General features: G+C 41.4%; 1 protein-coding gene across 4 annotated transcripts in view; it reads right to left on the reverse strand.

The window, feature by feature from the left end:
• The window catches only part of CACNA2D3 (calcium voltage-gated channel auxiliary subunit alpha2delta 3), a 774,612-nt gene that overhangs the window by 396,195 nt on the left and 364,784 nt on the right, over window positions 1-13,633 (reverse strand). For all 4 annotated transcript variants that reach the window (XR_013229020.1, XM_077325515.1, XM_077325514.1 and 1 more), the window contains 3 exons: window positions 13,471-13,602; window positions 10,228-10,288; window positions 9,991-10,141 (listed from right to left, as the gene is read on the reverse strand). Coding sequence is in view for 3 of the 4 variants with exons in the window: in XM_077325515.1 (XP_077181630.1) it covers window positions 9,991-10,141; window positions 10,228-10,288; window positions 13,471-13,602 (344 nt within the window). In the remaining variant the exon portion in view is untranslated. The remainder of the gene's footprint in view (window positions 1-9,990; window positions 10,142-10,227; window positions 10,289-13,470; window positions 13,603-13,633) is intronic.

Below are 13,633 nucleotides of genomic sequence, written 5' to 3' on the forward strand. Positions count from 1 at the left end.
ATAGGGGCAACATGCAGGAGGGTTACCACAGAGCATGGCAGCCTAGCCAGTGAGCAGGGCCACCCTCCTACCCTCTGCTGTTTGGAAGCCAGGAGGGTGCCTGCCACCCCCCTTTCTTAGAGGCTGGGAGGAGGACAGAAGAATGAACAGCTGGATGAACAGGAACACTGTGGAAGGGCCTCCAGCCATGGTGGAGAACAAGCCCAGCTTCCCCCCACACACACACACACAAACACACACTGTTTAGAGTCCAGGAGGGGGACAGAAGAATGCCCAGATGGGAAGATTTACCATCAGCAGGCTCTTCTGACCTTTTCAAGAGGAGGAAGGTGAGTAGGAGGGCAGGGAAGCCTCTCAATTGGCCATCAGTGGGGGAGCGCCCGCTTTCTATTAGGGGCATATTCCCACTGAGGGCTAATTCAGTAGGGTCTGTATCACCTACATGCAAATAGAGTATTATCTTGGCTAAAATAAGCATGTTATAGGTACTTAAAACTAGGAATATTCACGTTAAAAAGATCTATAATTATTTCAAATCCAAATTTTGAGCAGGGTACAGTATTTGTTATCCTGGGTTGTGGACTTTTTGTATGCTGTGTACAGTGCAAAGGTTCAGGGGGTATTTTGTGGGCCTTGAAATTTAGGACCATGATTTTTGACACACACTCCCTCCATAAGAGCAGGGAAGAAAGAAGGAAAGGGAGGAAGATAGCCCAAGATTTACTATGCCAGTACCATCTGAACTAAATGCTTCTCCCAGCTGCTGGTATCAGTTTTAATACATCAGACAGACTCCTGAAATGATGCTTGTTTGTCTATTTCTATCTCCTGCCACTGGGAAGGGGGAACTTTTATTTAAAGTCCACAACTGAATAGCATTAGGTTATCTGAATTCACATTTTCATTTTAAAAGTAAATTTGAAGCTCCTTCTGTCACAAAGAGCTGTAGGGAAGGGCGGTATAAAAATATAAATCAATCAGTCAACAAATCCAAGAAAAATGTAGAGACTGAAGGTTTTATTTATTTATTTTTTACAAAAAAATGAAAGCTGGGAATTCAGAGTACGTGGTACACATACTGCTGTATTGATACAACTGCCATAGCTAAGCCTTATGGGAGTCCAGTGGCCCTCCATTGTGTCACCATTTCCTGGCTCGGAATGGGTGGGCTCTTCTGCTGCCACAGTAGGGAAAGTACTGGGATGTTATGTCCAGGGCCTGTTTGGTCTTTTCCTTTTTAAAATGTAAAAGGCCATCGATGTAAGTCAGGTGTACCTGACCATGGTAAAGACCATGGGCTAGCTTCAACCCTGTTCTTTCTTTACTCTGGCTCCTCCATAAGTCCCAACATATTCCTGACATTTCAGGAGATACATTTTTGTCACTTCCAGAATTACATGAGTGTTTGGGGTCATTTCATATCTCTCTGATCATACCCATAACAGCTAATTTCAGGTATAATTTTGGCTTGGTATAGTTTCAGGTACAATTTTGAATGCTCACCCCTTCTTCAAACTGATGTTGGATTCTGAACCTCACAGAATCCTGTTATGTGAACTGGATTTTCTTGGCTGCTCTCCTTGTTATTTCATTGACAATATGCTTATGTCAGTTGAAGCAGGCCACACCTATTATGGTGCAAAAGGTACAATTGTATGCAGATACCTATTTCCTCAAAGAAATGGATCAGGACAACAAATATACTTGGCTAATTATCTAGTAAAATAATTTACAAGTTCTCTGTGAGATGAGTAAATGCCTCTGCCGATAACAAAAATGAAAAGAATGCAGAAATGGAAGTGATCTCACTGTATGTTCACATAGGGGTTAAAGACAGAAGTGCTATGGATGAGAAATCACAGGTGAGGCTATATTTGAATTCTTGGAGGGGCTAGGAAATATCAGACTGATTTTTCTGAGTGACTCAAACATCTGAATATAGGCTGCCTATCAGGTCATGGCTATTAAGGGTGTGCAATTCAAAATTTTCTATTTAAAATTTATTTCTGGATTTTGAGAAGGGCGTGATTTTCATTATTCTGAAGCTTTGGAAGTGTCAGTAAGCATTCTTCTGGAAATACATTTCAGTGACATTCTATTGGTCTAGGAATATTGGCACCTGAAAATCACACTCTTAAAAATGAAATATAAATGCACTATTCATTCATCCATCCATCCATCCATCCATCCATCCATCCATCCATCCATCCATCCATCCATCCATCCATCCATTTATTTATATACCGCCCTCCCCGAGGGCTCAGGGCGGTTTACAGAAAACAGAAAAAGATACAATTAACATATGGTAAGGTAAAGGTATCCCCTGTGCAAGCACTGGGTCATGTCTGACCCTTGGGGTGACGCCCTCTAGCGTTTTCATGGCAGACTCAATACGGGGTGGTTTGCCAGTGCCTTCCCCAGTCGTTACCATTTACCCCCCAGCAAGCTGGGTATTCATTTTACCGACCTCAGAAGGATGGAAGGCTGAGTCAACCTTGAGCCGGCTGTTGGGATTGAACTCCCAGCCTCATGGGCAGAACTTTAAGACAACATTTCTGCTGCCTTACCATTCTGTGCCACAAGAGGCTTAACATATGGTAACAGGTAACAATAACAGTAATAACAATAATAACATTATAACAATAATAACTTATGTATGTATGTATGTATGTATGTATGTATGTATGTATGTATGTATTTATGTATGTATTTATGTATGTATGTATGTATGTATGTATGTATGTATGTATGTATGTATTTATTTATTTATTTATTTATTTATTTATTTATTTATTTATTTATTTATCCCCTCTTTAAATAGCAAGAGTGGCAAGGGTTGGATGGGGAACAGCATTTCCCATCCCTTTTAATCTTTTAACTTTTAAAATTGGAAGCAATGGTAGGGCAGATCTGGTGGCTGGACTTAAGATGTCTATATGCCACCCTCTGAAGAGCCTCTTGTGGCGCAGGGTGGTAAGGCAGCAGAAATGCTGTCTGAAGACATGACCCAGTGCTTGCACAGGGGATACCTCTACCTTTACCTTTATGCCACCCTCTGAAAATATCAATCCTTTAAAATTAAAAGGATGTTTAAATGGGCTGCTGCACCACAGGCCAGCTGGACTGGACTGCTTGCTGCTTCTGCTGCCAATCAATAACTTGCAACCTCCAGCAGATGTGTTTTCTATTATTCCCAGACTTTTGGGGAAATTTTGGGTCATTCTGGATATCCCCAAACTGAAACCAGAAATATCAGATTTGAATTCAGTTCAATAATATCCAAGTGCATACTTCTAATGGCTATGGCCACTCCAAAATATAACCCCAACACAAGAAAAAGATTGTTCATTAGACTAAACATCTTTGTGTGGAGCAAATGCATGCTGGTTTGTTCAAGGAACTGCATATAAAAATTGTGTCAGACCATTATCTGAAAGCACAGATCATATACATAGGAAAGAAATTCTTGGAATGCAACCGAGGATGGCTAAGTGGAACTTACTCTCAAGGAAGTGTTCTTAGGATTCCACTGTAAACCTTTACCGTGTGTTCTAGGGCAGTGGTCCCCAACCTTTTTATCACCGGGGACCACTCAACGCCAGGGACCACTCACCGGGGACCACTCAACGCCTTTTACTGAGGCCCGGTGGGGGGGTAGTTTACTCCTCTACTCTCAACCACTGCCCTAATGCTCTCTGATCGCTATGGTAATGTTTAAACATCCCTTCAAAATAAGATACAGACACACCACAACAATGAAGTAAAGGGCTGGGGGGATGAAGTAAAGGGCCGGGGGGGGGGAGAAGGCGTCCTTCAGGGCCCACCTCCAATTAGTCGAAGGACCACATGTGGTCTGCGGCCCACAGGTTGGGGATCGCTATTCTAGGGTGCCTCTGTCAAATGCATGGGGGTGGGAAACAGAATGAAAATGAATCCACACAAGACAGAAGTGATATTGTTCAGTAAGGCCCAGCCTTGGACTGTCTCTTACAGTCAACTAGAACTTCAGTAGCTTTACTGGATCCTCTTCTTGTCTTAAAAAAAAAAAAGTTGGCATTTTCCCCAACTTTATTTCCACAGAAATTTGCTTATTCAGGCCCCCCAAGTCCTAATAACAGCTACTAGAATCTAGTCCAAAGTATGTACTTCTGCTGTTTTCATCCCCAGCATGTATCTACAAATATTTTTTGCTCCTGACACATATTACATACTTCTGCCTCTTTGCTGCTCAAACCCTTGGATTTACTTTCTGGATTCTTGACTGCCCAGACATTTGAGGCCTCAACCGGAGGATACTGCAGTCTATCTGGGTCCTGCTCACATAGACACAGGAATGCCAGACACTCCTCCACTCAGTGGGGGCAGGGGTCACCTGCTTTCAGGCCCCACCTCTCTGCCACTAATCAGCTGACTGGTGGGAAGGATGTAACCCCCCCCAAAAAAGGGGGAGGAACACCTGACATTTCATCATTGTGTATGCATAACTCCAAAGTGATGTAGGCATACTGGGGATGTTGGACAATGCTTTGGTTTTGGGGCAAAAACTCTATTTTGTTCAAAATCAGAGCTTTGCCCTGACATCTCCAACATGCCTACATGACACTTCTGGGTCATGTTGGAAGTCACATGGGCACATTGCTGACACATAGTATAAAATTCCCTGCTCCTGATAAGTCCACCTCCATCCCTTGCTGGCTGTCTGTAGGGACCTGGTAGTCCTTCATAGAAAGTTTATAAGACTTGCATCCATCATCTTCCTGCTTCACCCTCTCTAGCCTCTTCTCCTTTATTTTTTATGACTGCCTGTATATAGTATAGCATATGTGAGTGACTAGAATAGTCATCTAAATGTGTGCATTCTGAGTTACTTGCTAGTGTTAATATATTCCTGGTATTATCCTGACTGCTTAAACGTGCTTATTATTCACCTCAATAAAAGTATTTCTTTTCACCATGTTCAAGGTCTCATTCTGTCTTACACACATGAGTAAGGAATCTTGTCACTTTTCTTGAGATTTCTACATTTCACTTTAGGCTGGTCTTTGCTCAGATGATTGATTGATTGATTGATTGATTGATTTCTATACTGCTCTTCCCAAAGGCTCAGTGCAGTTTATTAGGCAGGGCATAGAGTCCAAGCCAAATTTTTTAAAATAGGTTTCTTCCACGTACACAAGCTGTCCTAGTCTAAAAGTGCAACCAAATTGGAAATTAGGTACATCCACATGGACATGGCTAAAGCACACATATTGTTATGACTCTTCACAGTAACCAATGGCCTTTCTGAATTTGTTTTATCATTTGTTTAAATTTATAGAAAATTTGCAAGGCATAACTGTATAGAAAAGCCTTTCTATCTATGATGAAAATAAAAATGATTTTCTGGAATTGGTGGTGATGGGTTTGTGGTTTTGGGAGGGCTGTTTTCTTATACTCATTTTGTAACTGTATTGGTTTTAAATTTCAATTTAAACTGCCACAAATCCTTTGTTTGAGAAAGGTGACTTACAACTTTCATACATAAATTGACTCTACTACCCTGAAAATCAACAATCTGCAGTCTTTCTACAAGTCAGGAAGCTATTTTCTTAAATCCATTGTTTTGCTTTTTTGGGGAGAATGCACAATGCGTGGTACAATCACTGATAAGCATCATGATTAACTACTAAACACATCTATTGTAATACTTTAATTATTAGGTTGGCACATTTGGCCCTTTAAAATGTATTTAGAGAATCTGAGCTGATTACAGTGTTGTTGGAGGACAATACATCTTTCCTAATAATCATGCTTTTGTATTATGCAAGCTTTTAGTAACAATAATATAATCAGTAGTTATCAGTTAATAAGAAGATATTCTTAGCTAACTGCCTGCTATCGCTTACATAGTATAAATTTGGATTCTGAGAACTGCTACACCTTCTAGTAGTAGCAGTAGTTAGCAGATTATCTGTATCTGATAGCAATATTTGCAGGCGATGCTTTCTCAGGTCGTGAGGGCATTCTATAAGCATTGGTACTAATGCACCTGTGCGAATATGATTATACAGCCTGCACATGTGTTCTGTGTTCTCCAGTTGACCCTCATTGCAGATACAGAGCCCTCAGAAATTTAGACTGGACCTTTTCTAGACTGCCCAATCTGCCTGTTATACTAATTGGAGCCCCATATGTTAGCTGAGCAAGAGCCTTAGCCTTGAAGATGTTAATTGCTGCTGGAATGTAGCGGCCTCCTTTCTGCCAGAAGAATTTTTTAATTGCACCTGCACTTTTCTGTGCATTTAAAGAGATGTTATTAATATGGGCAGATCTTGAATAGGTTGCCTGGAAAATAACGCCAAGATATTTGTACTGTTGGACTTGTTCTATTAGGGCGTCATTAAGTCTCCAGATATGAGATTTAGGTCTCTTACCACATACCATGATCTTGGTCTTATCATGGTTAATTACCAGGCTATTCAATTGACAGTAGGAGTTTAGTGCTCTTAAGGCTCTTCTCAGTCCTATAGGGGTTCTGGTAAATATGGCTAAGTCATCAGCGTATAATAAAAGTGAGATGTGTCTTTCCCCAACTTTTGGTGGGTGGAAATTTGGTTTCTTCAGAGAGTAGCCAATATTGTGTGTATGAAGAAACTGAAAAGGAGAGGGGCTCAGCCCTGCTTAACTCCCTTTCCAGAGTTAATTATATTAGTTAAATGACCTTGAGGAGTAAACTCTAATAGCTGCGTTTTTGTATAAGGTTTTAATTAAGAAAAGTAGACGTCTGTCAATGGATGTCCTTTCTAATTTGGCCCATAGCAAATTTCTAGAAATAGAATCAAATGCAGATTTAAAATCAATGAAGGCAATATGAAGAAGAAGAAGAGTTGGTTCTTATATGCCACTTTTCCCTACCCGAAGGAGGCTCAAAGTGGCTTACAGTCATCTTCCCATTCCTCTCCCCACAACAGACACCCTTTGGGGTGGGTGAGGCTGAGAGAGCTCTGATATCACTGCTCGGTCAGAACAGTTTTATCAGTGCCATGGCGAGCCCAAGGTCACCCAGCTGGTTGCATGTGGGGGAGCGCAGAATCGAACCCAGCATGCCAGATTAGAAGTCCGCACTCCTAATCACTACACCAAACTGGCTCATAAAGGGAGGACACTGTTTTAGATGAATATTTAGCTGTCAGGTGGTCAACTAGCATACAGTAGCCTAGCCATTGGAATTTCCAACTTAAATGCCTTGCATATAATTTGCTTACAGTACTCAATAAACTTATAGGCCTATAGTTCTGTGGGTCATTCCTGTCACCTTTTTTTGTAGATTGGGACCACCACTGCGACCTCCCACCCTTTCGGAAGTCTGCCTGATCTATCAATTACTGTGAAGAGCTTGGCTAGTACTGGTATCCACCAATCAATGTTTCTCTTTATTAAATCAGGGGGTACTAGATCGTACCCAGGAGCTTTACTTGATTTCAAAGATCCTATCAGCTTCCTTATTTCTGCCTGGACAACCTGTGCTATAATAGGTCCACAGAACATCTTATGTTTTTTTTGGTTAGTAGATATTATCGCACGTCTCTTAATCTTGTCTTTTGTTTTATATTTTAACAGCTTTACTAGTTTTATTGCTTTTACGGCTCATTTTATCCTTGTAAAATAGTCAGTGGCAGTTAATGCTTCTAAATGTTGGCTTTTATGGTGGACAAGTTTTAAGTTTTATTGTTGATGCATTTTTAACCTCCATTTTACAAACTGCTATTGTATAGTAGTGCATATAAAATTTTGGTCTAAATGACCGTAAACAAATAAAGAAGTAGTAGCAATATGCATGACTGAAGTAGCAATATGCATGACAGTTTTAAGCATGTTATAGGCAACTGACACTGCATTCTTAAGTACACTTTCCTGAAAATAAGTCTCATTTAATAAAATGGGATTTCCTTCAGAGTAGGCTGGCTTAGATTTGCTCCCTGAGTTTGCAACCAAATTTCTAATTCAGCCTTTCTCAACTTTTTTGCCATTGAGAAACTCCTGAAACATTCTTCAGGCTTTGAGAAATCCCAGAAGTGGAGCAATCCTGCAGAACATGGTAAGGAAGCATAGCTCTCCCCTTCCTGCCCCCTCCAGGCCTATCACTAGCCATTTGGGGAAGGGGTGGGTGAGTCGACCTGATCATATCACCCGATAATGGCTCTTCTCTCTTCTGGAGTTATGTTAAGGCTGGCCTGGTCAGACAAATATGCTCCACAAAATAATAGGATAGGTGTTCAGTGATTTTTTTTTGCCAGCACATCTGTCAATTTAGAAATATAAAAGTTTGTGGACACTGCCTTGGATTATTTGCCTGCTGTAGGAATTAAATGCTTCTTGCAGTTCCTTGAGTTCTAACACTGTGATGTCAATGGTGTAGTGTTTGATTTCTTTTGGAGATTGCAGCAATTATTCATAAATTCTGGAGAACAGGCAACTGCACACAGTAAAAGCAGGAAGAGTAATGTATTGGGTGGTTGTGAGCACACCACAAATTGCAAAATCAGGGTTCCAGCCTGATAGTCTGTATATCCATCAGATTTCTGACAATAATACGTTCTCTTTCTATCTCCTATTATAAAGCAAGTTCCTGACCCTCTCAAACATTACTGCTTCTGCTGATGTTGATCAAAGATATTCCTTATAAACGAAATAAAACTAAAATTAGAATGAGCATATCTGTTTTAGATTACTTATTAATTTTAAGAAGAACTTGCAGAATTCAGATGTCTGGGATTCAGGATTTGGGACTTCAGTTTTTAATTTAATTTTCCATGATTATGCCTGATGTTTGTGACCTCTAATATTTGTAAATGCTCAAATGACTTCTTCTAACATTAATGCCTGCTGAGCCATTGCATGAGCTCCTATGTAAGCAAAATTTCAAGCTAAATTTGGGGAAGCACAAAGGGTAGTGCACTATGAACTATGGCATCCATTGAACTGAACATGAAACCTTTGTACATGTGCAAACAACATATGTTCATTAGCACTTCAGTCCACTTAGGGAGAATCTAGATTATTTAATGTCAATATCTGTTCTGGAATAGTTTTTAAACTAGAACAGGCTTTCTCAATCAGGGTTTCTTGAAACCCTGGGGTTTCTTCAGGGTTCTGGATGGGTAGGAGTCAATTAATTTTAACATATTTTTCAAATTTGTTAAACAGTTATTTTTTATATTGCTCTGAATCTTAATCTCTATGGTTCATCTCCTACAGAAGCAGAAGACCTGAGTCTGACCTCTACTACTGCACACTGGGGATATGAAAGGGGGGGGGGGGAATGGAAACTTTCAGATTCAGTTCAAAGTGATTTGGACCAAATCTGATTCTAACAAATCACCCATGGTTTGTTCTGATTAAGTGAAAGCCTCTCCTCAAAAGAACCCACAAGTTGCAAAATTGGACTAGGCATTATTTGAGTGACCCATTATTTCCTATGATGAAAAGAAAACAGATTTTCCGGTCTGTTCATAAATTCTCACCATAGAAAATAATGGAGGTCAGATGGGCGCACCCCTTTTTGGGAGTCCGTAGAATCGGATCCCCTGGTCCAATCTTTTTGTAATTTGGGGATCTTCTGAAAAGAGGCTCTTGCACCCACACGTCAAGTTTGGTCCCTCTACCTCAAACTCCCACACCCCCTGAGCCTGAAAAAGACAAAAAGGTCAACTTTCCCCCCTTTTCTTTCCCTTTAAAATTTACATGGCCACTTGTTCACATTACTGAATTGTGTCAAATTGCAATTCAGCAATTCAAACAAGGCCTATTCAGCCATTTAAACTTACTGGGAAATGGCAATTCGAACTGGATTTGGTTGACTTGTGTCCAAATCAAGGCTTATTTGGGAACTTTTCAGTCAATGTGAATCAAATCAAACATCCCTACTTCATACACAGTTGGGGGAAGTGTAACACAGTAATATGTTCCCCTCATCCAATTCCTAAAAGTCAGAAAGCTAGAAATACTTACAGCAACTATGTTAAAAAAATCATCATCGCCAAGGGTATCCAAAATAGATGACACGGTTTGCTTCGCAATTGTCAGACGGAGTCCTTTCATGCTGCCACTGACATCAACTAGAATTACCACATCTTTAGGAGAAGTAGCTGCCTGAATGTACCTAGGCCAGGAAGAAGGAAAAAATGAGCTTATAAGATTTTAGTTCTTTACTGTCTTTGAAACGCTTAGTGGGTGACCGTGACCTACCATTTTCGATTTCTGCAATCAAAGGCAATGACTCCATTTTCATCTGGCTCCCATTTAATACCTGGAAAGGGGGAAAACACTGGATTATAGCAAATCAAAATGTCATTCTGAATTTGGAAGTGAAGTCTGCTATTTTCATTGATTGAAAGACTTACTAAAAATGTTCCTTGCACAATATAATAATTACACCATTTATGTTATGGAATCTTTCTCAAATGACCTGAAAATGACAAGGATTCTATAATATGCTAGTCCTCACAAAGAACAAGGAGATTAGATCCCCAAATTAAAGTTGTTTTTATTTGTTCTAAAGCAGTACCTTTATTGCCTGTTTTCAAACCACAGTACATAGAAAGCATCCATAGTCTCAATGTTTGACTTTAGGATGACTGCTAAGGAGACTGTCCCACCTCAATGGCAGTTCCTCACACGGGGAGCCCAGCCTCTTGGTCTTGTGGAACTTGCTCGTGTACCAGTGCCCTCGTACACCAGCAGCAGGAGTCATCATGGAGGATTCAGTGAGATGGCTCAGACCAGGCAAAAGACAGAGAGGCAACACAGTCTGAGAAGGCCAAGGACAGAGCCAAGAAACTAGGTTCAAGTGAGGCAATCACAACTTGTGGTAAGGCCACGCAGGCCCAGTGGAGCCCACAGAAGCTTTGGCCAGCAACTAGGGCAGGTCAAAAGGGGAGCAAGTACCCCAGGAAGAAGAAAAGTTTCTTCTTATATGCCGCTTTTCTCTACGGCCTATTATGAATGGGACATAAGTCCCGCACTGGCGGCAGCAGCGCTTCGGTTAAAATCAGTGAGAATGCACGTTGCCACTGCAAGTGTGGGCGCCTCCTGGCACAGGGCTCTGGAAAACCCACGTTAAGCGAATGTGGGATCTTCCAGAGCTTCCTGCATAAGCTGGGGCTGCGGCGGCCTGGCGCTGTGCAAAATCGGCAGTGCTGGGATTCTCGGGCCACCCAGCCATGACCTGTGGTGTCCCGAAAGGCAGTGGTCCCCAAACCCCGGGCCGCGGCCCGGTGCTGGGCCATGAAGGCCTCAGTGCCGGGCCGCAGATCCCTCTCCCCGCCCCCCCCCGCAGTGAGAAGCTCGCCAGGCCACGAGCATATTGGCCGCCGAAGCGGCCGATTAGCTTGTGGCCCGGCAAGCTTCTTGCTTCAGGAGAGGGGGGAGAGGGAGCTGCGGCCACCGGCATGCTGGCCGCGCTGCCACGCATGCACAGACTTGCCGCACATGCACGTTTGTGTCCGGCAGGACCGCAAACGCGCACGCGCAGCTGTATTGTGCATATGTGCATGTGCAGTGCCACCGTGCATGCGTGTTTGCCCCCCGCAGGGAGCGCAAAGTCACATGCGCGCCGGTGCTGCCGCACGTGCAAGTTTGCTGCCCTGATGGACACAAACGCGAATGTGCAGCAAGTCCGCACATGTGCATTTGTGCAGCGCTGCTGCACATGTGCGGTGCCCAAGGTTGCCCTCTCCCCCCACCCCGTGGCGGCGGTCTGCCGCCACGGAAAGGTTGCTGACCGCTGCCGTAAGGAACACTAATGTCCAGTTTTATCCTTAGATATACATGAAAAGGAGACTGCGAAATTATTTAATAGCCTAAACCACAGCTTCCCCCTCCCCTTACTTTGGGTAAATATCAATGTATAATTACTGGCTAAACTGAATATTTGGCAGCAGAGATTGTGTGATAATATTTAATGTATTTCTTAAAAAAAAAACAGGAAATAAAGTTCCCTAAAAATTAGCTGTTTATGTCATCATTCATTTTCACTTACATAGTTTTATTGCCACAGCTGCAGCGTCAGCACTACTGCAGCCTGAAGTCATGTTTGCTAAACTCCCGAGCAAAATTAAAGTTTCCTTTCTATTAAAAATTCAAATGCTGCTGCAGCAGGAGTGATATCCTAAGGCTTTCAGCTGTTTCCACCAAGACAAAAAAGAAGAACGTCTGCTGTCTTTGAGTATGCATGAGAATCAATGATATCTTATCGCAGAACCATTTTATCCTGGAGGGGAGGAATTTCAATACAGAGCTAGCAGTTTATAGGGAATAGCACTTCTACTGGCACAGCAGCAGGCCAAAGAGAATCTAATCTCCCAGCATAGACATTCTTCTGTTTCTTAGCAATAGCAGGCAATGGGAGGGAACAAACAAAGTGAATCGAGAAAGACATGGTCACAATTACTATGCACAATTACTGTGCCCTCAGCCTTTTCAAACAGCAGTAATTTTCTCCAGCAGTGACATTTGTAATACTTTTTTCTCTGAAATACCCACATTCTCACTGTAGGTACCTTTAAGACCAACCAAGTTTTATTCAAGGTGTGAGCTTTCATGCGCATGCACACTTCCTCAGACAATGAAACAAGAATCATAACAGTGCAGATGTAAGGAGAGAAAAATAAAGTAGTAATAAATTGGGAAACAGCACCACAACAAATATGCAGCACGACAATAAAGATTGGAAATTCCTTGCTAGAATAACAAAATCAGTCCTTTGGACAGTTCACAAACACACAAGAGGAATAAAAACATTAACGTTAGTGATTAACGGCAGACACTTTCCCAGTTGAGGAAATAAATATTTAAAAGAGATTTGTTGCTAGTCCCATCCATCTTCACAATGCTGTAAATAAAGCTAGGGCCTGTTTTCTTCCATTTTGTTGTCTGAATGTTTACTTTTTTATGCCTGTTTTCTTCTTTGCAAAGGGGGAGTGATGACTATCAGGTGTTAAAGAAGGAAAACTGGAACCTCTGTGTATATTACTGCCTCCACAGACATAGTAATTTTGTGACAAATAAGCTTATGTCTGACAGTTGAGAGTGATGTCTCTCAAAAAATACAACACGATAGAAAAAATGTATATAAAATGCATTGTATAACTATTTCTTATATATAATTATGAAGTTTCCATCATTCTTGCTGCCTTTTCACCTACCAAGTGTAAAACTGAAACCTTTCTGACAATCTGATATGATCATTTCCCCATTAAAATGATATAAAACACTTTATATGTTGTGAATCAATATAAACCTCTAATGTGCACTATTCAGACATATACCAACAAAGGGTTTTTCAGTTCCCCAGAATTCTAAACTAAGTCAGAATATAGCTATATTTGTTTAAAAAGAGAGAGTGGAGACAGACAAAGAAACAAACAGGAAGAAAAAGGAGCTGCTCAGCTAAGAAAAAAAAGGAAGTAGGGAACCTTTGTATCTGCTTACCTGGATATTGCCTAAAAAAGCCCTTTGCACTTCCAAAGTACTGCCATATAAGGGAAGGGTCACGGTCAAAGTTGTCAACAAAAACTTTGTTCAGTGACTCAGACCAATAGACTCCATTCACAATAGCAGGATCTATAAAAAGAATACAAAGAAGTGAGGAACC

This window comes from Paroedura picta, chromosome 3, assembly GCF_049243985.1.
Source record: "Paroedura picta isolate Pp20150507F chromosome 3, Ppicta_v3.0, whole genome shotgun sequence".
NCBI classification, from domain to species: domain Eukaryota; kingdom Metazoa; phylum Chordata; class Lepidosauria; order Squamata; family Gekkonidae; genus Paroedura; species Paroedura picta.